Source organism: Falco naumanni, chromosome 13 (genome assembly GCF_017639655.2).
Source record: "Falco naumanni isolate bFalNau1 chromosome 13, bFalNau1.pat, whole genome shotgun sequence".
In the NCBI taxonomy this organism is placed as follows: Eukaryota; Metazoa; Chordata; class Aves; order Falconiformes; family Falconidae; genus Falco; species Falco naumanni.
In genome coordinates this window covers 19,148,377-19,169,197 of record NC_054066.1, presented here as the reverse complement: position 1 = coordinate 19,169,197, position 20,821 = coordinate 19,148,377, and the positions used below count along the sequence as shown (strand labels likewise).

At 45.5% G+C, this 20,821-nt stretch overlaps 1 protein-coding gene across 2 annotated transcripts; it reads left to right on the top strand.

Moving 5' to 3' along the window:
- The first annotated feature begins 54 nt into the window (after positions 1 to 54).
- EIF4E2 (eukaryotic translation initiation factor 4E family member 2) lies at positions 55 to 20,307 on the top strand. 2 transcript variants are annotated; one of them, XM_040612473.1, is made up of 8 exons: positions 55 to 163; positions 976 to 1,090; positions 2,377 to 2,511; positions 4,951 to 5,055; positions 8,044 to 8,196; positions 8,285 to 8,421; positions 17,201 to 17,279; positions 19,823 to 19,866. In XM_040612473.1, the coding sequence occupies exons 1-7, from the start codon at positions 144 to 146 to the stop codon at positions 17,244 to 17,246; spliced, it is 711 nt and encodes a 236-aa protein (XP_040468407.1). In that variant the 5' UTR covers positions 55 to 143; the 3' UTR covers positions 17,247 to 17,279; positions 19,823 to 19,866. The 2 variants fall into 2 exon arrangements, with proteins under 2 accessions (XP_040468407.1, XP_040468408.1); XM_040612474.1 differs by lacking the exon at positions 17,201 to 17,279 and having other exon boundaries at positions 19,823 to 20,307.
- The last annotated feature ends 514 nt before the right edge of the window (positions 20,308 to 20,821 follow it).

The following is a 20,821-nucleotide window of genomic DNA, read 5'->3' as shown; positions in this document are numbered from 1 at the left end:
TTCCGCGGTGCGCGTGCTTACGGCGCCGGGGGGAAGCGCGGGGCGGCGCGGCGGCGCTGCCGGAAGCGGCGGAAGGCTTTGGGGAGCGGACTCGGCGGGGCGGAAGTCGCTGAGGTGGACGGAGGTGGCGGCAGCGAGCGACGATGAACAACAAATTCGACGCGTGAGTCGGCGGCGCGGCCCTCCCCGGCCCCCTGCGCCGCTGCGGGGAGCAGCGCGGCCCCGCTGCCCGCCGGCCGCTCCCCTCCGCCGCTGCCCCGGTGCTGTTCGGGCGAGACGCGATGAGTCACGGGGCCGCGCACAGCCCCGTTCCTCCCGCCGGTGCCCGGCCCGGCCCCGCTCGGGTGCTGCTGCCCGGCCCTGAGGGGCTGCGGGGCCGAGGGCGGGGGGCAGTGCCCGGCGGCACGAGGCCCAGCTCCCGGCGAGGGATCCCTCCCCGGGCACCGCCGTGGGGCGGGCCGCCCTCGGGCCCCGCTGCTCGCTCGTCTTTTCCGGCCCTTGGCCGGGAATGGGGCGGGCGGGGAGACCTGTGGGGTGCTGGGTGCTGGCGTGGTGACTGCTCGCCTGAGGGGCAGCCTCTGCTGTGCTGAGGGGCATGGGGTGCAGGGTGGGAGAGAGTCAGCAATGTTACGGTGACAGGTCTTCATGTTCGCCTCCTGGCTGGTTAGGGACCCTCACAGGCACCTGGAGTTTCCTGTGGCAGATAGTACCTAGCACGATGCTGCTTGAGTTTGCTCTGTAAAGGCATTTTGTTGCTCACTTTGCTTAAGAACGTGTGCCTAAGATGCCTGTGATGGGCTCTGGGCGTGCAGAGCAGTAGTAGTTTTTACCGTGTGGGTTGTCAAGTATAGATTTCCAAATACTGGTGGCTCTTGTACCATGGGGGAGCTTAGAAGCAGAGATGCTGGGGCTTGGTACAAACCTTCTCAGCTGTGTGATGTAAGACTCGCTTTCATTATTCTTTTTCTTTATCAGATTGAAAGATGATGATAGTGGAGACCATGACCAGAATGAGGAGAATAACACACAGAAAGACAGTGAGAAGGAAAAGAATGATCGAGAGAAACCACAGAGTACTACCAAGAGGAAGGTATGGTGCTGGCATCTATGTTCCATCACTAAAGTATGATGTAGGAGTGCTAGAAAAATCAATCCTGAGTTCAGGAATAATGAAAATAAGTCTTGATGGGCTGTGGTCGCTTAGTGCTCTGTTACTGTTGTAATGAAGACAGAGGGGCTACATTTGCATTTGGGTAATTTGATGATGCTTTTGGAGGCATATAATCTGAAGGGTGAATGCTTCCTTCACAAACACAGCTAGTACTTTGCTAGGCTTTTGAGTAGAAATGAGAAATAAAGCTTTATTTTCCCCCAAAATTTTTTTGGGGGGAAGAGGGTGTGGGGGGAGGACGGGTTAATGGGAGAGTAGTGGCTTGTGGTTGGTTTACCAGGCTGTGTTTGTGCCGCTGTTGAAATAACTCTTTAAGATGGGTTATGTGTAGTGTAGCCTAGTTAAGAAGGTACATTATCCATCTTTTTGTTGCTGTTGTTGTTGTTAATCTTATGCTTAGGAAAACTTTTCTGTCTAAAGTAATGGAATCCTTATAAACTTATCATAGACAAGAGGAGAGCAGAGATTTAAGCCCTGGTGACTCATACAAGATAAGGGCTTTGTGATTTGGTTTTTCTTCTTTCAATTTTGACTCTTGGGTAATGAGTTCGTGTTAGGCTCTTTTATGCTCATTAGAAGTCTTTTTAATTAGAAATAGGTGTTTTGGAAATTGAAAAATGATCACTGCCCACTGCTAGCAATGGTTTCCACCAAAGCTGACATAACGAGTTCTAAGACTAATCCTCCCAGAGTGTTAGGGTGTTGGTTGCTTAAGGGAGTTAGTGTCACCAAAGAGTTATAATTGCTTTTGAATCATGGTTTAAGTATATGGGAAAAGTATAAATGGTTTTTGTGATTCCCAGAGAAGGAGAGTGTCTTTTTTTTTTTCCTGATTTGAAAAAGTTAAAACTCTCGGATCACTCTTTAGTTTGTCCTTTTTCCCTTGAGAAAATTGAATAAAACTATCTTTAATAGTTATGAGGGTTGCTTTTTTTATGATGCTGTCCTGAGCTTAAGTTATTTCCTTAGCCATCCCTGTACTGAAAATTTCTAATACTCTTTGAAATAGTGAGCTGCTGTTAGCCTAATCATCCACTCCAGACAATTAACAGAGATAGTATTTTTCAGTAAAAATGAGGAACAGTTGTTTGTTTTATAGTCTGTGAGGTCAAGAACATGTAGACTTCTGATACTGTGAATGTAATTTTTCCCATTCCCCTTTTAGAGGAGTGCATAAGGTGTAAGCAAGCTTTTCTGTTCTGCAGGCTGTTGTCCCAGGGCCAGCTGAGCACCCCTTGCAGTATAATTACACCTTCTGGTACTCCAGACGAACACCCGGGAGGCCTACCAGCTCGCAGAGTTATGAACAGAACATTAAACAGATTGGCACCTTTGCCTCCGTGAGTATATCTCTGTTGTTGTTGTGTCACTTGGGCATGGCACGATCGTCGTGGCTGGCTTACTTCCTGTGTGCTAGGTGTATGCACATGCAGGCTGTGCTCTTGTTGTCAAGGAACAGAGTGAGTGATTTGCCATGACTTACATATGAGTTCTTGGATTACCTACAGCAGGTGACATGTCTTAAGCAGTTCCCCTCTGCCCTGTGCTAGACATCTGCACCTGCAGCAGTGGTGGTAGCTGGAATAATAGTAGAAAATGAAAAGAACTCCTACATAGCTTAAATCTAACTGGAGCAGAATTTGACAGGTAAGCAAAAGCAGAAAGGAACAGCTTTTCTGGATACAATGTAGATGTGAAGCAAAGACTGTGCAGTCCGTCCATACCCCCACTTCCCCCCTGCCCATATTTCCAACACAAAGACTGTGCTTGGAGCAAGCATCTGGTGTGCTGTGTAAGCAGCTGGTGTCTGGTTGTCTGTCTGGAAGTGATGACTGAGGTGCAGTTTGGTGTTGCAGTAAAGTTCATTAAAAGGCAAACTGCTCTCCTTTTCCCCTTCCACTCTTTGTGGTTGTTTATACCTGCAATAAATTGAGTGTATCCTGGAAAGGCAGTGTTGGGTTGTTGCATGGTGCTGGCAGTGTAAAACAGTCATTAAGATCCCAAGATACATAAGCAAAACACGTCTCCATTGTAGAGGCACTACATATAATACCATTCTCAAGGCTAGGAATTCTGTTGGCAGCTTTCTGGTTTTATGGACAAATACTAGATTTAAAAAAAAAGAATATTATCCAGAGTCCTTTGCAAATGTTAAATTTTGCCAACCAGTAAATCTGTCTTCTGCAATGCAAGAAAAATACCCCTTCAGGAAAGCTGCAAAACTATACCTGTCCAAGCAGCTGGGTTGTGTTAATTGCATCCACGCAGGATAAGAGTGGAAAGAATAGCTCTAAGCCTATCGTTATGGGTAGTTATTGCTCCTATTCCCCTGTGAGAGCAAGTACTTTTAGTTCATTGAATGAAAAACGTGGCTACTGCTTGATGATCTGGCAATAACTTCTCAGTCTGTGAAATCAGTGTAGACTTAACATTGATTTTTAGCTCCTTGGAGGAAGAACTTCACACATTCTGTTTGCTGCAAAGAATTTGTGGGTGCTATCGTAGGCTGGAAGTGCTAGAGATCAGTCAGGCTGGAGAGAGACTGGCCAGCAGATCTGATAATGTGTTTGGTTCCAAGTACTGTTTGAGGAGGGAAAACATGCTTCAAAAAGAATTGTCTGAGGCTAAGTCTGGGTTCAGATTTATTTGTTGCTTTTCAGTATAAAAGCTTTTAAATGCTAACCATTAGAGGGCATATTCACTCAGTGTAAGAATGTAATTTCCACACTGCATTTGGATGTGTCTGACAAAAATAGATTGCTTCTGACCTCACCTCAGTCTTGGTTCATAATTTTATTGGCTATAAAAGCAAATTCCTGCTTGGATGACAAAGATCAGAGATTGGGACAGAATTCCAAGTGCTGACCAAATCATTGAGGTCTCTGATGAGGTACTTGGGATGGTGTCTGACCCTTCCATGTTCATTGCTGGTCTGCTTAATAGCTATTGTCTTACTGAGTAGACTTCTCTTAAAATATGGAAATTAGTATGATCTCTTCCAGTGCCTTGTTTTGTTTTAAAGATCCAGCCTCTCTAATATCCTTTCTTATCCAGAGAATCTCAAAGGATAAATATGCTATTTTTAAGAATTACAAAAGATAATTCCTTTGCCTTCCAGCCAGATTGTCTGAAGTAGATGCAGGGATGCCAGAATGAAAACTGGTCAAAGTGAAGTGGTCCAAATGTACCATGGCAGATTGTAAAAGGAAGTAAGAGGTATTTAAATAAAAGCTCTGAATGGTGCCTTAAGATCTTAAACCAGCACCAGAATGCATCTTTTGGCTTAAAACCTGGATACAGTAAAATTAAATACAAAAAAATGTCTTATTTGGAGGCTCCTGCAGTCTCCACGATTGCAGAGAGCAGTGGCTAACACAGGGCTAATGTGTAGAGAGGCTTGGCTGTAGCTGATGCACTTGACACATATCCAGTGTTTGGAAGTTTGCACAGTAGGATTTACAAGATATGTTTGAAACTGTTCTTTAGAGCAGCAGTTATCGTAGCACAGATTTCTTCAGGCAAGCACCAAGTGACTTTGGAGGCACCTTGAATATTTCAAGTGGTCATCTGGTAATGGAGCCAGTCAGAAACAGGCACTCAAGCTCTGATCCTACTGCTGCCTTCTGGGTATCCTAACCAACACCCTTGTGACAAGAAAGTAGAACAAAAGAGAAGAAGGTGGGTCTAGCCAGCTGGTGTAAAAAGGGAACCCTGTTTCTGTAGGAATCTTGGCTGTGAACAGTTTCAGCAGCCTCATTGTGTGGTCTGTGTCATTGCAGGTGGAGCAGTTCTGGCGGTTTTACAGTCACATGGTACGTCCCGGGGACCTGACAGGCCATAGTGACTTCCACCTTTTCAAAGAGGGAATCAAACCCATGTGGGAGGTGAGTTGGAGCTCTCATTTCTGTCTTGGTACTTCCCAGAGTATTCTGGAGGGAACCTTCTACAGTGAAGGGACTCTTCCTTCTACACCTTCTACAGTCAATGGCATTCCAGGTTTCTTTTGGGTGCAGTCCTTTCTCCCAGGTTCCCTGTAAACTTGTCATCAGAACTCTGTCCCATGTAACCTAGCAGTCCCGTAACCTGCTGGCAGAGGAGAGGGAAGACACAGGGAGTTGCCAGCTGCACTCCCCCAAAGGCTGCAGAACTGCCTTTGCCTGTGGGTCCAGAGGATCCCTGGGCAGTGTTGCCTGGAGTCTAGTGAAGAGGGGACCCCAACTAAGTGCTGTGCCTCCTAATATAGACACTTGCCACTTACTACAGCTTTGCCCAGTGACAGCAGTGTGGGACTTTCCTGTAGAAGGGCTGATACTCTGTTCTTGGAATTCAGCAAAGCTTTTAAGAAACCAACCCTCCTTTTTTCAGAGGAAGAAGAGGCGCATATGGTTAAAAACCTACAGCTGTATGTAGAGCTGGAGATGGAAAGATGACTTAGCCCTTTATTTGCTTTTTTTTGTTGTTGTTCCAGGGCAGGCAGTTTGTTTCTGTTCATTCCTGTCCAAATCTGTTAAAAAAAGGGGGGGGGGGGGGGGGGGGGGGGGGAAGTCTTTGCCTAGCAAATCATTCCTCCAGTTCCTGGCCTGCTTCCAGCAATGACCAATACCATTCGCAATACAAGGATTTTATGTGTTGTTCTGAAGTACCTAATTATGCTGCTTGGTCCTGAGAAATTTATATGTGACCCTAGTTGGCAATTACTTTAAGCAAGGTGTTTTACAGCCAGTTACTGCAAATACAATTTATATAAAACGTTTAACCCTCTCTGGACTCCTAGTGAGCTAGCTGCTCTCGTAACGTGTTGACCAGAGAGTCCACAAGTTAGTGATACCAGAATTTCTATAAAACGCTTCCCTGTAGCCATTTTAAGATGGAGAGATTCTTTGGTATTTTTTACTTCTGGCCCCGTTCCCTTCTTGTATTTACAGAAGAGGACCTGAGATCTTGCTGTTGACTTTTCCTTTGCTGCTTGCTCTGTAGGGCTTTGTTCATGCTCCTTTTTCTTCCAAACTAATGCTTACTTGCTGTGATTCTTGTAGGCACATATATGTGTGTATGTAGCTCTGATCTTTTTCTGGATCCATCTGTGCCTTTTCTAGGTAAAGTCAAAAGCACTAAGCCTAATGTTCCCTGATGATTTACTGGCCTGCAGATCCTTATTATTCCGGTAAAGGGAAATCAAATGCTTGACTGAACCAAAGCTTGTTTAACCTGAAAGAAAACTAACAATAATCATAAAACACACAATACAGCATCTGCTTTCCAATCACTGTTCTCTTTCTAGCCTTGAACCTGCTTAAACCACCTCTGAAATATTTTGAGCAATACTGTTTTCTCTTCTGACCCCCATTAGTCATTGTGGAAAGTTTGAGGAGTTAAACCCAACTCCCTGCTTAAAGGCTGAAGCCTAGATGGCTTAATTCTTAAGAGTGTGATGTTCATAATTTGGAAAACAAGGATGTTTAATCAGAAAGTGGTTCACATGTTGTGGGAGTATGCCACATTCCTAGAACTTGTGTTGATTTTGGATTCTTCGCCATGCGTGTGGCTGCTGTCATGCTTCGAGGTTTATCCAGAGCTGACGCCTTCCCCTTTCAGTACAGGCTTTAGTACATACCTGAAAACTAGGAGTCTGGTGAATGCTGCTGTTATGCTGGCACTTCCTTGATATTTCCTTGATTGCTCAGGATTGCTTTGTTAGCACTTGCTGTCTCTAAAAGCACACAAATGTTTAGTTTTATCTGAGCCCTGGAGAAGCATTAAGGCTAAAATAAACTTAATCTCATTTCATTAAGAAGAGTAGGGCTGCCTTGCCTAGCATCTTTGAAGTGTGTCCCAGCTTGGCAGAGGGGATTGCTGGTGATTTGACCAGGGATGTCCTGTGTTGTGCAGTTCCCTCTTGAGTTATCCTTTGTTCTTCTCTGTTTCTGTCCTAGACCTGTCTTCCCTTTCCCTTCCTAACTGCCACCTCTTTGACTTGTTCCTACCTCTCTGTCTTCGGCTTTGGATGGAATTTGTTCCCCTCTCACCTTGTAAGATTTCCCAGCTACAGTGTTGTACAAGAGAATGCCACAGCGTTCTGCACAGAGGAGGAGCTGCTGTTTGACATAGTGTGCGTTCTGTGAAGCAGGGGAGTCTGTAGCAGTTTTCAGCTCTTTCAGGTGCAACATATGGAATCACAATATTGAGGTGATGGACTGGGTGCTAAGCATAAATTTTTTCTTTACTCTCTCTCCCCTCATTTTTGGTTATTTCCGTGGGTCACTGTAATCTGGAACAAACATTCAACTGTATGATATATGATAATGTCAGTGGTTCCCAGAGAACGGACTGGTCCTTTCTGTGTTAACACAGCTTGTGAGCCCATTCCTGGAAGTGTGGAAGGAAAGTGTTTGTCAACTTTTTGCTTGCTTTTAAACATCACTTTGCAAACTCTTTCCCTGCCTCCCATGTTCTGCAGTGAGGGATTTTTCCTGTTTTACAAGTGGAGCTACATAAACAGGGGATTAGACAAAGGGGGAATTGGTCTGGGGTTTAGGAGTAGTTTTAGGATCCTTGCCTCTGGTTCTGTGTGCAGATTGGTAGGCTGGTGTTCATCTTTGCTAGTGGTATCAAAACACTAGAGCTCAAGTCTTCAGCACATAGAGCTTGGTCTGGAACACTGAGAGTCATTGTTTCAGGTACTTTGTATTCAAAGTAAGTGGTATACTTCTGCTTGTGTGGGGGACAAGCAAAATGCTTTTGCATGAAAATACCTCCGTTCTGTCCCTTGCCCCACCCAATCAATATCTGCTCTGGTGTGTGGCTCTGCTGTATTGTGGGAAGCAGAAAAATAGCTAGAAGAAAACAAATTGATTTCTTGCCCCTCTTCCTAGGATGATGCCAACAAAAATGGTGGTAAATGGATTATCCGTCTGCGAAAGGGCTTAGCGTCACGATGCTGGGAGAATCTCATTCTGGCAATGTTGGGAGAACAGTTTATGGTGGGAGAAGAAATCTGTGGGGCAGTCGTCTCTGTCCGATTCCAGGTAAGTGCTTCTGAAAACTGGCATGTACTTCCATTTGGCAGGGCTACAAAAAGAACCATCTGCTTACCCCTCACATGCTATTCTGTAGGAGGATATTATCTCGATATGGAACAAGACAGCCAGCGACCAGGCCACGACAGCCCGGATACGTGATACGTTACGAAGGGTGCTGAACCTACCTCCCAACACCATCATGGAATATAAAACACACACCGATAGCATCAAGTACGTGTGGTGGCAGGGGGAGGGCCTGCTGCTGGTTGCATGCGTGCTTGAGCAATTTAATACAGATCACAAGAACTGAAAGAAGTACTCGTGTGCATTAGGGCTGTTCGCTGCGAGCAGTAATACAAACAGCAGCATTTGTTGCCAGTGCGCTTTGAAAGCCAAGTATCTGTCATTATCATGCTGCTGTTAGGGACGTTTGGTTCTAATAGTAAAACCTTATTTTTTGACGTGTATAGTCCAGGGTTTTTTTAGCAATACACCCAACCTGTCACCTGGAGATGGGCAGCCCCGTGTGGGACTGTGGCTTGATGTATTCAAAGACAAGATTGCGGGGGGGGGGGAATGAAATCATTTGAATAAATAGAGATACTGGGGAATAAAGTGCGGAAGCTAACGGGAATTTATAGTGCCATTAGACTTATAAATGTTCTTAGGAAAGTGCTGTGTGAATTTACAGTGCTGTACAAATGATTTCTAATCATAATAAACGTCGTATATTAAGTCTTCCAGGCCCTGGTGACAGAGGCTCTTTAACAAGACTAGAAGATCATGGTACACAGAGAGGACAGCTGTATTTTTAGATAAACATATTATAGCTTACCATACCAGGCTATTCAGCGTGACTTTTATTTCCCACAAAGTGACAAAAAATTGCATATATAGGTATTAGTTCGAGGTAAATAACGTAAGGTTTTTTTTCTTAAGCATATTTTATAAACCAATACAGTGATTAGGTCATATTGGTTAAATTAATATTTGAAAAGGTCTGCTTGGAAAAAGAAGTGAAATACATTGATAAGACCATGATAGAGCAGTGAGCTTTCTCATCTAACCCGTAATCAGGGTACAGGTACCTTTCATGACTTCCTTTCGGTATGCTAGCTTGTCCTTGCAATGTAATCACCCTGTCATCAGTGTGCTGTCAGACAGTTTGGTGAGATCAATCCTGGGGTTTAGCAGACGGTTAGCTTCCAGTTGTGACAAATTTTGAGTGTGGGTCACTAGCAATAATACAAAGATCTCATTTAAACTGCCTGTGAGCATCTCCTGGTGTTCCATGTAGCCCTCCGGATGATTTTTTTTCATGTTTTTACCAGTAACAGTTCTCAGGCACTTTTTGCCAGGAGAGGGCACTATCGACTCTCTGTCCATATGATGAGAGAGCAAAGTGCTTGTGGACACACAACGGGGTATTTTACTCCTCTTCAGCAGCAGCGCACTGCAGGCCGTGGTGTTGCAGCTTTGTGGTGGGAGGTGTTTGGCTTCTCTCAGTCTCTATCGGGAAAGCTGTGTGCTGAGCCAACTGTCCTAAGCTGTGGTGGTGTTCATGTAGCAAGTTTAGAATGGAAATTGTGGCCTTTCCCTTATAAGCTATTGCCACCAGCACTTCCTAGCGTAGAGAATACTGCTATAGCAGTGTTTGTAACTGTTCTTGCTTTGACAGATGTCAGTCCTTGAGTGATGGTGCATCCAATATTGTGGTCTTATTTCCCTACAAGTGTAACATGCCATGCTTGCTGCCCTCTCTTCCTGCATATCATCAGAGTTTCATTTTGTGCTGCTGACGTATGGTGCAAAATGAGCTTGTCTAAGAATAACAGGTGTTTGAGGAATCAAGTTTAGTAGCTCCGGTTACAGCTGGGAGCAGTTCTTCAATAGAGGCAGACTAGTTTCTCTCCCACTTACTCTTCTGTGAGTAGGGGGGGATAATCAGGAGTTCATTTGATGGTGTCCTAAGTGAAGCAGATCTATGCAATTAACCTTCTGCTATGTAGGGGATTGTCAGAGCCCTTGTTTTTTCCATTGCCTTGCTTGAGCTGCAGCAGTCTGATTGCAGTGCTGTCCAGCATCTCCTTCTAAGGGCACTGGTGTAAATTCAGAGCAGAAGTGCTTGTCAGTGAAGTTTCTGTGCAGTGATGCATAGACAGACTTCTTGTGCCTTTCTTGCCTGGTACCAGCAGACAGCAAGCGGCAGCAGCTGCAGAGAAGTGATGGTGCCTGCTTTGTTGACAGAGAAGAGCAGGACAGCCCCAGCTTTCAGTCTCACTCCGCTTGGCTATGCTTCAGATCATTAAGGTTCTCTCACTAATGAAGAATCTCTTGTGTAACTCGTTCTATCCTCCATAAAGCCTGGCTGCTTTTCCTCACCCATCTATCAAGCCCTGTTGAAATACTGTCCGTCATGAATAAACTCCACTTATGCTGCGCATGTACCATGTGATTTATGACTCGGGAGGGCTTTCTAGCCAGCACTCTATATTCACACTCTGGCTGTGTTTTATGAAAGGCTCTAATGGAAGAGCCGTGCTGTAGGCTTTGTCAGGGCTGCCTTTCTAAGGGGGGCTCGTGGCATTTTTCATTTGTATGGGCTGCATCTCTCCACTAGAGCTCTGCTCATGTGCAGGGTTTGATTGGCATTGATTGTGCTTCAGGGAAGGGAGCACGCTTAGCAAGAAAAGAACAGGCGTTTCTCAAAACCTTGACTTCTAGGTAGTGAATTGACCTGGATTAGCTTTTGACACACTGTAAATGAACACTTCTGTAGAAATTGCTAGCATGCCCCTCACTGTGAAACCTGAGCCCTGTGTTTCAGGTTTTATATATTCCTTTTGTGATGATGCATTTCATATTAAATCATTTTTAGACACCATTTTTCATGACTTGTCAGTGAGGCTGCAGCCCCCTTTGTTTCAGAAAGCGGTGGTGCTGCCAAGCTGCATTTGAAAAGTATCTGTTGCTTCACAGCTATTCCAAGGAGCTATTCTGCATTCTGTCCTTTCTGCTCAGTGGTGGGGCTTGTGCATTTAGCTCGATAAGCAGATCTTTCATTGCAATTTTCCTGTGTTTGTCCTTTTTCTTGCTTGTGATATTGACAAGCTGCCTAAATCCCAGCGAGTGGAAGGGTCAGCCTAGGCTGTATTAATTTCCAATCTTGCTAGAAGAGCTAAAACAGTCTCTTGGACTCTGCTTAATTCCAGGGGATTTATAGTACCTTAGGTGTTACAGTGCTGAGCACCTGAAAAGAACATATGTGACGTTTTGTGGGCTACCTTGTTTCAGTAGCTGGAGAGAAATCGCTTCTCTTTGTTCCCTCGGAGGTGGACTGAGAGGGGTGCACTTGGAAGTAGTGAACCACTTAATAGGTTCTCTTCGTCAGCGTTGTTAACCTTGGAGGTGACATGGTCCAACAGTGACAGTGGTGGTCCCTGTGGTTTGGAATTAAGAAGATGGGGGGAAAAAAAAACCCCAACCCTAACCTCTTAGCCTTAGGGGGTACACTGTGCTTTTTTTGAAAGCAAAATATTGCTGGCCACAGTCTGGTCATGTTTCAGTGAAGCCACTGAAAATATTCGGTACCTGTAGCAAGTGAACTGTAGTTGGAAGAGGAGTGGAAGAGGGGTGGAGTGGAAGTGATCACTGTGAAGTTTGATTTTTTTTTTTTTGATTTATTTTTTTTTTAGCATTGCAGTGTGAAGTGCTTGGCTGTCTTGCATGCACCTTTCCCCTGCCTGGTGTTACCAGCCTTTCTTTTCCTGCAGTGATAACTTGTGTGGTTAGTCACAGTCTCCTGTGTTGAGACCTCTCACCTGCAGTGCCATCCAGGAATCCTGGACAAATTCAGAAATACTGTCTCATACACCAGGATAGACCAGACCTGTGGCCATACAGTAGGCTGCCACTGAGCAGGCTAGTCTGGAAATATTTTGGTTGCTGTGTGACTTTATGGATTGTCCTGTCAGCTCTAAAGCAAGGCTGCTTTTTCTGAAAACAAAGCTTCAGTTATTTGTAAGTGCCTGCTGCAGTGAGAGCTGAGCAGGGTATAAAACTATCCTTTCCTTTCAAAGTCACCACTGATAACTAATGGGATGGCTCGAGTAAATGAGAAGAATAGTTGATCTTAATAGGGCTAGAACTGGGTTCATTTCACTGCAGGCAGCTGGAGGAGATGGCCTCAGACTATATTTTAGCTAGGAAATGAGCAGATATCCTGTGGAGGGAATAAGGGTATGCACTGTAAGGAGACTGCAGGGGTAAGGTTCTCAGGACAAAAAAGTGGGCAATGACAGAAAAAGTGAGGAATGAGGAAGAGAAGCTCCTATAAAAGTGTCAGGTGTTGGGCAAGAAGATCAGTGATTGTGAGACGTTAGGCTGGTGGTGGGGTGCTTGTGGGAAGTCTCCATTTGTACATTAAAGTTCAGCTAATTCTATAACTGTTGGTTTTTATGTCACTGGTTTCCATTTGATTGCTAATTTCCAAGACTTTAGAAAGACTCCTCAGTGCTGCTGTCCTAGTTGTGTCATCTTTGACTGTATCTTAAATGGTGTGGGCAGGGCTAACCTCGTCTAAAGTTAGAGGGTTTGTACATGGGACCCATCACACTGCCTGATGCCTGTCAGTGGAAGGCAGGTTGCCTTGGGTCTTGCCAGCTCTAGAGAGCTGCAATGTTTTACCGTCATTCCTTCAAGTCTGAGAGCAGGAGTAAAAGCTAGAGGAGAGCAGTAAGGTTCCAGATCTGATCGCTGTCCTTTTCTCCTGAGTCTGCAGTACTGGCTTTATTCATTTATCACTCCATTCTTCAATTCCAGTAATATTTCCAGGTGCTGTAAGTCTTAAGAGCACTTCTGCAGACCTGGGCTTTGAAATGATGGATTCATTGATTTGTCCTCTGTCACTGTAGTGTGCTTTATTTGGAAGTGTCTGTGACTTTGTAAAAGGCTTCCTTATCTTGGTGGCCTGTCTCTTGCCAAAAAAGTGACTGTAACCTATTTATTTCATGTTTCTTTTCAAGGAGTTCAGTTGTGTTCATTTCAAAGTCATGATGGCTTCCCTGTTTGCCTTTGCTACAGATACTGCCAGATATGTGAAAGAATTATTTCACGGTAGCAGAATATCCTAGATTTTTTTTAAAGCTATTAGTTTTCAGGGCTGTCACAAAGTTCTTGACTGAATTTGAACAAATCCAAATCACTCTGACAGAACGTAGGGAACACCCAGGAAGAGGCTGTGCTGCTCTGGACACCATATCTGCAGGGTGTAGTGAGTGGGCAATGTGCTGGGAGGTCGCATACAGACTGGTGGAAGGGAAAGACCTTGGTGACTGTTGTGAGGGTAGCATGCACTGTGGCTCCCTGTTTCCTTTTTTAGGTGGGGAGGGAGGTGGTAAGGAGGTGGGCCTACACAAAAATACTGAAGGGGAACTGCTAGGATTTAAAGACAGAGCGTGATTGGAGAAAACAGCTAGTGCTGCTTGCACAACAGTGATTTGGAAAGTCCCTTGAAGCAGCTGTGGCTGCTCTTCCTCTTTTTGCTAATCTCCAATAGTGGCTCCTTTTTGCATTGTTTTTCCCCCAACTTACCTGATGGGGATAAAGGGAACGCTGCTTGGATCCTGACCCTGGGCGGTGTGGGAGAAGGTGGGAAGTTTTCAACAGTTGTGGGTCAGGAATGAGTGTGGAAGAGCAGCTCTGGCTGGCTTTATTTAGCCTGCTAATGTTTCCATTTCCCATCTGTTCAATGGGAATAACCTAAGTGTTGGGGATCAATTCACTGAGTATCTGACCGCTGTGCAGACAGTATAGCAATAAGGTACTAAAAATGTCCATACATAAAAATAACCTCTTAGACTCTCTGGCACTGTGCCTTTGGCACGTCACAGGTCGTAAAGATCCTGCCAGATGAAATTAACTGGCAGCCTTGTTCAGTACGAAATGGAGAGCAGTTTGCTCTGCTAGCATAGTTTAGGTACATTAGGGCAGACACATCCTGGTGGATTTTTTTTTCAGTCAAGTCAGCAGATAGTTGGAGTAATTAGTACTATAATATGTATGAGGGTCTTGGCTTAAAAATTCTTGGCTGGAAGAGCTTTTTCTCTGTGTCTGTGAGAAGGACTTGGCAGCTGAAGGACTATGTGCATGATGTTATTGGGATGTTGGAACAGGGAACTCCTTGGTTTGAAAGGGGTAATAAATTATTGATTATGTTGACAAATAATCTTCCCTGATGTCCTTTCTATAGAGGACAGAAGTTACGAGTTGGAGAGGAAAGAGAGATGTGGTTATAGGTGATGGAAATGGGGTAGAAATTCAAGACATGGCAGGTTGGAGGGAAGACCATGAAGGCAGGGACTTCTTGACAAGGCTGGAGATACACGCGAAGCTTTCCAACCTGTATTCAGCAGCTAAGAGGGCTTCAGAGCCAGTTTCTCTTCCCCCTAACTTCTGGAGGGAGGCAGTTGTTCCCATGGTGTCTGGTACCATGTGCTGACTGGGTGACATGGGCAGTTTTCCTTTCTCTGGAAGATTTCTTGTCCTTGTGGCCTTGAAAGGGGCTGTATTTGGGGAGACTTGGCAGTGGGGGAGTACCCATTAGGGGCTTCTGAGCTGCTGCCTTGCTCAGAAAGAGCCATTTGTGGGTTTCTCTCCTCCAAGCAGCATACTGCTTGTTGTGGTTTAACCCCAGACAGCAGCTGCTCACTCATCCTTGCCCCCCCAGCCCTGGTGGGGTGGGGAAGAGAACTGGAAAAACATAAAACCCATGGGTTGAGATAAGAACAGTTTAATAATTGAAATAAAGTGAAAATTAGTAACAGTGAGAACAACAATAATATTTACAATGAAGAGGAGAGGGAGAGAGAGGAATAAAATCCAAGGGGGGGGCGAGGGGGGAAGTTATGTGCAATACAGTTGCTCACCACCTGCTGACTGGTCCCAGCCAGTCCCCAGGCAGCAGTTGGTTGCTCCTGGCCCAACTCCCCCCAGTTTATATACTGAGCATGGTGTTCTGTGGTATGAAGTATCCATTTGGCTAGTTTGGGTCAGCTGCCCTGGCTGTGCTCCCTCCTGGCGTCTTGTGCACCTGCTCACTGGCAGAGCATGGGAAACTGAAAAGTCCTTGATTTAGAGTAAGCATTACTTAGCAACAACTAAAACATCGGTGTGTTATCAACATTATTGTCGTACTAAATCCGTAGCACAGCAGCATACCAGCTACTAAGAAGAAAATTAACTCTATCCCAGCTGAAACAAGGACACTGCTATACCTTAAGCTGAATTGCAGATCTGACCTGGTGTGCAACAGCTGTGTCCTGTGTGCTGTCCTGTTGCATCTACAGCACTCTTTGCTGTCTTTCCCCTCATATTTCCTTTGACTTTAAGGGCTCATGTCTGAGGGTTGGCTAGAGATACCATGTAGTTTTGGAGCTGCCATGAGCGACTGTTACTCGCTTGCCTATCCTAGTCAAGATCAGGAGGCTTTTGAGCTACCATGGGTGGAGGGAGACTGAGGAGAACACCTAGCCACCATAGGTAAGGAACTCCTCTTAGACCAGCTGATCATCTTGGCAGTCACAGGAGCCTGTGCCCTGGGGGACTATGGAGGTTTAGTTGTTTCTTGGAAGTTTTGTCAAAGAAGCTTTGAACTGGGAAGAACCGAAGTGATTTTTTACTCACCAGGCTTGTACTGCTGGTACTGAAGTCTGTGATCTTTAGGATTTCACCTTCAACGCTTTCAAAACAGGGATTTGCTGTCCTGTGGTCTGGGAAGGCAGTGTCACATTCCAAGCTGTACACCACAGTGAGAGGCTTCTTGCTTATGCCTGTATGTGGTGTACAGTCTTGCAGAGTGCACGTGACAGGCACTCTGCCAGTAGACTGTGTTTATTTGGGCTGTGACTTTCCTGGGAAGGAGCATATGACACCTGAGCTGCTTTTGCAAATGCTGATTGGGAGCTTGACTCTGTGAAGCTCAGGTAAGAGCTAAGCTGGTGGTCTGGTTTTGGCACAGGTGCTGACTAATACAGGTTTTCCATTTCTGGATTAGTACCAGCAATGAAATCTGCAGGGCAGTCTGGGTTTCTGACTGACCTGGGTTCCCTTTAAGGTCCCTCCAGCTCCATGGGGCTCCCTGGGTTCGGTAAATGGCTTGGCATGTGCTGTAGGCACCAGCACTGTTTTGCTGGGCATGGAGAACTATGAGGTTCTTTGATGTCTCTGATCCCAGAAGATAATAGTCATGCTCACATTAACCTTGGCATCTTTTCCCTGAGAGGGCTTTCAGTATGCTGCCTTCGTAAAACAGACAGCAATTTTTCAGTCTGCTAGCTTCGTCCGTCAGTAACATTCTCCACCAGGGAATACAGCGTTAGGCCTGTCCCTCTAACTTATCTGAAAACATTTTTATTTCAGATAGCTGTAATGTTTTTACTGGGTCATCGTTAACAGTGCAGGTTTACAATAGGAAATGAGACTTTCTAATAACAATTGGATTCTGCCACCTGATCGAAGAATTTTGTAATAACTAAGCCATGTGGCATTAAAAGAAGCCTCTTTTGGCAAGATTACTACATATGCAGGTATGTGGTGAAGCATGAGGCCAGTAACTGGCTGAGTTCAACCAGCCAAGGAACGTGATAATCCTCCAGAAAGATGTAACATCAGCTATTTTATTAGCAATAGGAAATGGATATTCCATTTGCGATTGGGAAGGTCATACCTGTCTCAGGGTATTAATGTGACTATATCACCAGCAGCCAGTGGGAACGCTTCATGTCTGTGCAGAACGTTAAAGCTGCCTTGCGCTGTCAGATGTTTGGCTGGGTTTTAAGGATGCTTCTATCCACTAGGGCTATCAGAGAATATTGCCTTGCTCTCTGAAGACAAGTGCCTTTCAAACGCCATTGAATGTTTCTGCTTGCATTAAAAGTTAAGAAGCCTTTGATCTGAAGTGCTGTTTTTTTGGTTTTTTTGTTTCATTTTTTTTTTCCCTCTGGCTTACCAGGGCCTGGGAGGAGTTTCATGGCCTGGTGAACAGCAGTGGCCGCTGATCGAGCGCTCCCCCTCCCTCTGTCACACCCAGGGTAGGGCCTCATCTTTCTTCTTATGTGACTTCATGGCATACCTCTCAGCTTCCAAACCTCTTCCAGTGGACTGGCATGTTCTCTTGCCTTGTAGGCCTAGTGGTGGGCCCGTTCTACTGTTGGCTCTTTCCCAAAGGTCATAATGATATTTTTTAAATTATTTTTTTTTAACCAGATGCCAACATTCACCACGGTCTCCATTCATGCAGCATTTTCTGTTGTGATGCTGTGTGCTGTTTTGCTAATGTGTCCTCCTTCTGTGCAAGGCACTTGTTCCCAGATCTGGTCCCAGGAGGCTGAGAGATATGTCTTCAGCTTGGGCTGTTGCCTAGGGTTGACTGTAAGCAGATACGGAGTGGTAATGAATGCTAAGCACATCCATGTGGTGGACACAGAGAGAGGCGTCTGGAGCTTGGCATACGTGCCTTTGCTCTTGATGGTGGGCTGAAGCAGAGTAGATATTCTGTCAAAAGCTTGTTCAGGAAGGACACACAGTAGCTACTGTATTTAGAAAAATTAATGCTGTGGCTAATGAGATGAAACCACCTGCTACTTCTGGTAGTGGCAATCAGCGATGTGCAGAGAAAAGAGCCAAGGTGAGCCCAGGGCTGTTTTGAGCCTCATGGCTCAGATTGTTTTTCCCCTCCAGTGCCTGCTTTCCTGATGGCAGGCCCTTTCCTTAAAAAGGGCTAGCAGGACGCCTGGCGATAAGAGTTGTGTTTTGTTGTAGCCAAGTGGGATTGCTGCACTCCCAAGTGCCGGAGCAGAGAAACCCGCTGGAAGGAAACATAACATTGCCCAGTTCCCACCCCATGGTGGCATGTTGTTGCTCCCAACACAGCTGAGCTCCAAGAGGCCACTGGGAATCCCAAAACTTCCCTCGATAGCTTTGGGGAAGCAGTGTTCCTCATAGCTTGCTCTGAAGTCACGGGTGAAAATAATATCTATCTTTCCTCACAGATTTGGCTTTTTCTGAGGATCAATGGTTACAAAATGTTACGCAGGCATCTAGTAGTGGTGTTATTGTTAGATGATATTCAAGTGACCTTCCAGAAGAGGAAACCAGCTCAGTTCATGAAATACCAGTCTCAGAAGGCAGTAAATGTGCCAAGTGTATTAGGAAAACAGCGACAGAGTTGACTTAGCTCTCAGCTGTATTGGGTTACCTATGCTAGGCAGGGAGAGTAGTGATGAGGGCACCCCAGTAAGGGTGAAAGGAGGGGGAACGTAGAAACCTGTCTGAGAAAGAGTGAACTGCAGCGTGCTGTCCTCCTGAGGTAGATGTAATGGGTGAAAAGTACAGTGTGGGATAGATGGGTAAACCATTGTTGCAAATTAACTGGAAACCAGTTAATCCTGAATCATGTTCCCAAACAGCAGCACAGCCTACTTTGCAAGTGCAAAGGTGAACCCCAGTTTTCTGCAGATGGCCTCCGGCATGGTTTTTGCCGCAGAGTAACTTGTTTAAGAGTTTTTACTTCCTTCTGCCACTCCAGCTCTCCAGCCCACCTCCTGGAGGTGTTCCAGCATGCACTTTGCTGTGATGTTACAGCTCTTAGCAGCATACAATGCCAGCTCAAGGGTTTAAGCAAGATTTTACAGTCCTGCAGAGCACCTTCCTTCTGAAGCTTTTGCTTTTCAGCACAGCTCTGCCAATTGGTGTGATGGGTGCTGAGGCATCCCTAGGTGTTTGGTTTGGGCAACTTACTGCCCTGACCCTGTTATCAGAAGAGCTGCCAGCCTGTGCTTTCAAAATAATTGTAATCTCATTTATTTCCATTTGAGTTTAAAGAACCTACACCGCCTTTCAGTTAATGTGTAAATATGCTTTGCCTGTTGCTGCTACCTCACAGGCTAGCAGTAAGCATTAACACAGGTTTCTGCAACCTGCCCTGTCTTCAATTGCTGCCATGTGCTGCAAGGCTATACAAATGAAGCTTGTGGACCAGCAGTCCTTTCTTTGTCAGTAGCCTGTGCAACTCATGTGGCTGTACTGATGTGAGTAAAAGCTGCTGAAGAAACTTTTCTGTTTAAACTTGAGGGAAACTTCAAATTAGATATTCTTCTAAGGTAGGAGAGACCAGAAAGCTACACTTGTTGACAGCAGGACAGAAGGAGCCTAAATATGAGGGACAGAGGCAGGAGGAGGTTGGACTGACGGTACAGTTGTGCTCCAAGCAGAATTCCTGAGGAGAGATGCTTGGGGAGGAAGAGATCTTGCAAGTTGTTTAAACACCAGAATCTATCAGGGAGGTTTCCAGGGTCTATCATATGCTTTGCTCACAGAGGATGACACTTTTTTCTTCTCAGTGAATGAGGATGAACCAGGATCTCCCTTGTTCCAAGTGTTGTGGAGCAGTGGGTTGATTTATGTGAACAGTCTCTAGTTAGAAAGCAGATCTGTTTAGGAGGTTTAATGAGCATTGATTTTCAGTGACATACTGGGATAGTAACACTGGTAGCCATGGTGGGTAGAATGGGGGCGTTGCTGTCATCTGAGGGAATGCAACACCTTTAACCTCTTTCTTTCCTCTGTTTTCCAGGGATAATTCAAGCTTTCGAAACACAAAAATCACATTGTGAGAACAAGAGTTGGCACTAAGCTCCTCTCTCCGTGTTGAAAGCACTGAGAGGTCTCCACCAGTGCCCTCTGACCTCTGAAGGGACTCATGGGCCAATCTGTCGCACTCTTCCTTGGAGGAAGGATCCATCTGAAGTCCTCCAGCAGCGGTGACAATACAGGCTGATTTTGTCATACACAAACTTTTTTTTAGCAGTGGGGCGGGAGGCCAACCTTTCAATTAGCGGTGTGCCCTTGGGGCCGCATCTTGCAGCACTTTCCTCTCTTTCTCTACATGGCGTGCAGGATCTCTGGGATTCTGCCTCAACATCAGAGCCTTTTGCCGAGGGATACCAGTATTACAAATCTCTCTGCAGCTGGGAGGAGCTTCCCAGTGGAGAGTCAGCCCTATGATTTTCAAATGCCCCCTTTCAGCTCTGCCAATAAATTATTGGGTCTCTTTGTTTCTTTCAGTCTCTCTCTCTTTTTTTTCTTTTTTTTTTTTTTTTTGGCTCTGTCTGAAAATCAGTGGGATGATATTTCTCTAGGCTGTGATAAGGCTCCAGGCCTACTTCTGCTGGCTCCATAAAATACATTCCTTGAGCTGCCCACCTACATGAAGCAGCAAAGCACCCCAAGTGCCAGTAGCGGCCAAACTTTGCTGTAGTTGTGGAGTTACATGGGCAGAGGAGTTAGAAATGTAACATTGCTTAAAAAATGAGATGCCTGTTTTGTCTTTGCCCCTTCCTCATACTCCCTGGTTAGCAGTGCCTTGCACCCAGCCCTGTTTCTTGGGAAGAGGGTTGCAAACTTCCCTTAAACTATGACAAAGAGATGTTTGGTGGCATTTTGTTGCCTTGACTCTAGCTGTCTCAGTGGAGAGGCAGTGGTGCTGCTCTGTGTTGGGTCCAAGGAAAGGCTGAATGCAGGGCCATGCGTGTTTCTGGGGTGCACTGAGGTTTGCAAGTCTCCGGCCATCTGG